Raw genomic sequence first — 3,237 nt, forward strand, 5'->3', positions numbered from 1 at the left:
GATCAAGGTGAGTTTTCCTTAGGAAACAGCTTCCCAGGCACTCAATGCCCACAGACTCAGGACTGTCTGCCAGCTCTGCTAATCATTCACTCCCTTTGGCTTTCTTCTCGGCTACCTGTGGGCAGTGTCCGGTTTGGGGTGGGAGATTCTTATCTTCAAAGCCGAGAGATCAGAGTGTTCATGTTTCAAAGAACATGCAGCATTGTTTGGTGTGTGGCCAAGGTGGGGGCCTGAGCATCCAGGATGGGCTACTTGTCCTCATCCATGCCACTTGCAACTGCTGGGTCATCTCTACTGGGTCAGTACTGCTGTTCTCTCTCCTCCTCTGGCCACTGGCAACGAGCTCATGGCTGCCAGGAACAACTGGGGAGACGAGTGTGGGAGCTGGAATGAGCTCTACTGCCCCCACCTCACTGGGACCCACAGCCTCAAAGTACCGGAGACAATTAAGAATGACCATATGCAGCCCCTCTTGGGACCTACAGGCCACGATCTCTAGCCCAGCACTGCTGATCCCCGGAGGAGCAATGGACCCTATGCTTCTCCCAGAGCAAATCTAAGAACCAAAGAGAAACCCTGGGGTCCTCTCCTTCCTGAGTCATAAAACCTGTCACTTCGAGTCAAGCACTGAGCTTTACAGTGTGCTCCAAGTATTTTGAAAATTCACCAAATGGGAAAAACCAGTCAGGAGATAAATAAGCTCATGTCTGTGTAACAGTATCCATGCCCTTTTATTTTCACTTTAATCGAACGTTCAACACTCGATTTTTATTTTTTTCAGTTAAGGAGTATGAAATTCAGTGAATCAAGGGAGAACTGGATTTAGAACCCAGATTTCTGGCTTCCAGTCAATGCATTTTCCCACTTTGTCAGGCTGCCTTCATAGACTGTGTTTCTATACCTTAGTGGTGACAATGGTCACCTTCAGACTGTGGGGTTACAGATGATTTTTTAATGTTCTTCTTTTTGCTTAGATGTTTCTCTGTGTTTTTTCCCACAATGACTATACAATGGATAAAAACGCCTAAAATTAAAATTTGAAATAAAGCAAAGTCCTTCAGAAAGCAGAATTAAGCTTTGTTTTTCCTACTTGCCTTCACACTCCAATACCCATTCCGACCAAATCTCTGAATAGCAAGAAGCAATCTAAATTATTGCCATCCTCGAGGGCAGAGAGAAATTTTAGTTTTTTGGAATTAAGTGGACTTGAGGAAGAGTAGGTATTTGCTGAGGCAACGCTGTGTGACCTGGGTGTGAATTCTCCTCCTCTCCACCAGGGGCGCTGTCAGCATGCAGGTGCCAACTCCCTGCTCACAGCATTGCTTATACTGTGAGGGCAGATGATTTTGCAGGAGACTGTGATGTTAGCATGGCACGGCTCGTGTCGAGTGATAAACTCCCTTTCCCCTGCCAAGGAGGTGAGCCAGCAGATCAGTAACCAAATGCATAAGCTACAGTGGTCCCTGGCACCTACACCTTCAAAGTGTGCTTAGGTTGCTGCCTTACTCCCACCTTCAGATTCTCAGGTAAATTTCTCTTGTAGCCAGCTCAACCTGGAACCATTTAGGAAAGGGAATTCTGGGAAACATGACTCAAGCTTAGGTTTATACACCACAAAACCACCACTTTCTTCAAAAGGAAGCTTTTTAGATCCAGTGGAGATGTTGAAGTGGGGGTAGGGGTGGGACAAAGATGTGAAGAGGTAAGGGGAGGAGGTGAAGGGAGCTTTCTTGGTCATTTTCCAGAATGTGTCTATAAAAGAATAGAAAAGCCAGGTAGACAGTAAGTATGTATTAAATGGTTATATATCCAAATGTTTATAAATATATGTATCCAGAAAGAAAACCTTACAATTGGACCCAAGTTATGTCTCAGAGGTACTGAATGATTTTCAAGGGTTTGTGAGTGCCCCGGCTTCCTCTGGATATCATGGTAACCCCTACTCATCCCTTAGTCCTCTCTCCTTCTGCTCTAAGTGCTGGGCAGCACAAGGGGAAGGAATCCAGGGGAGAAAGGGACAAGTGTGACCTGAAGCACCCCAAAGGCCATAGAGGGGAGCCCCTAAAAACACATTCATCAACTTTCTTCTTTGGCAGAAGCCAGTTCCCAATGTACCAGAATGGAATGGAACAATGATGCTTTACACCACCAAAGGTGTAGGTTTGATTCAAGAAACATTTCCTCTCTGTAGGGGGGCAGTGGGAGGGGTGAGATGATAAAAGTTGGTGGAAGGCAATTCTTTCCAAAGTCCAGACCTTGGAGTGGCCCCAGACGGTGCGGACGTGCCTAAGTTTTGTTCTTCTCTCTTTCGTGAAGAAGATCTGTAGTTCAATGGGAACCTTTGTCGGTCATGTGTACCCCGGGCTGTTTCTATTTTCATACGGACTGTATCAGGCAATAGTGGTCTCCAAAGCTGTGATATTCAATGACTCTTGCCTGAATCCTTCATGTCTTCCAAGAAATAAGGGAAGATGGGCCAAGCTGTGGGAAATATCCTACCGAGGTTTGTTGAAAATAGTGACTGGCTCCATCTTGATAGCTTATGAGAACAGTTGCATTAAAGGAGGGTTGGTCCTGATGAACAGGGAACTGCCACCGAGATTTATGCTCCCCAAAGAGTGGCAGCACCTCACCATGTTCATCCTCCTCACCCTCAATGGCTGTGTAGATGTCACGAGCAAGAACTTGCTGCCTCAGAGGTGTGTGCTCCTAGAAAAAGGTGCCCTGGTCCTGATCTTCTACGTGCTCCTGATGCTGTTGGTGTCACATGTTCAAGATTCGACAGGGGTGGAACTGCAGGTTCATTCTCTACTCATCTTGGTGGTGTTCCTGCTCATGCTGGTATTGACTGTTGAGCTGTGGACTCCCAATGCATTTCACCTCTCAATGACTGAGGCCTTTCTGTTTCTGATGATGGGCTCCTGGCTGATGCAGGCAGGCTTTATTCTGTACAGACCAGTCACCGGCTACCCATGGCAGGATGATGACATCAGTGACATCATGTTTGTCACCACCTTCTTCTGCTGGCATGTGATGATCAATGCTTTGTGCCTGTTAGGAATCTATGGTGTTTTTTCCTTTTGGCATCATTGTTACAGTCCCAGGTCGAAGCTGACAGGATCCAAAAAAGCTCCATATTACGCAAACACTGAAGGACCCATCTACCACTTGCTGCCAGAAGTGGAGCAGTCAGAGAAAGATGACCAAGCTCTTCTCCTCCCAGAGAGCTCACCCTGA

General features: G+C 46.6%; 1 protein-coding gene across 1 annotated transcript; it reads left to right on the forward strand.

The window, feature by feature from the left end:
* The first annotated feature begins 2,331 nt into the window (after nt 1–2,331).
* On the forward strand, nt 2,332–3,237 carry TEDDM1 (transmembrane epididymal protein 1). Its single transcript, XM_036343871.1, has one exon. The coding sequence runs from the start codon at nt 2,332–2,334 to the stop codon at nt 3,235–3,237; it is 906 nt and encodes a 301-aa protein (XP_036199764.1).

This window comes from Myotis myotis, unplaced genomic scaffold, assembly GCF_014108235.1.
Source record: "Myotis myotis isolate mMyoMyo1 unplaced genomic scaffold, mMyoMyo1.p scaffold_m19_p_18, whole genome shotgun sequence".
Taxonomy (NCBI): domain Eukaryota; kingdom Metazoa; phylum Chordata; class Mammalia; order Chiroptera; family Vespertilionidae; genus Myotis; species Myotis myotis.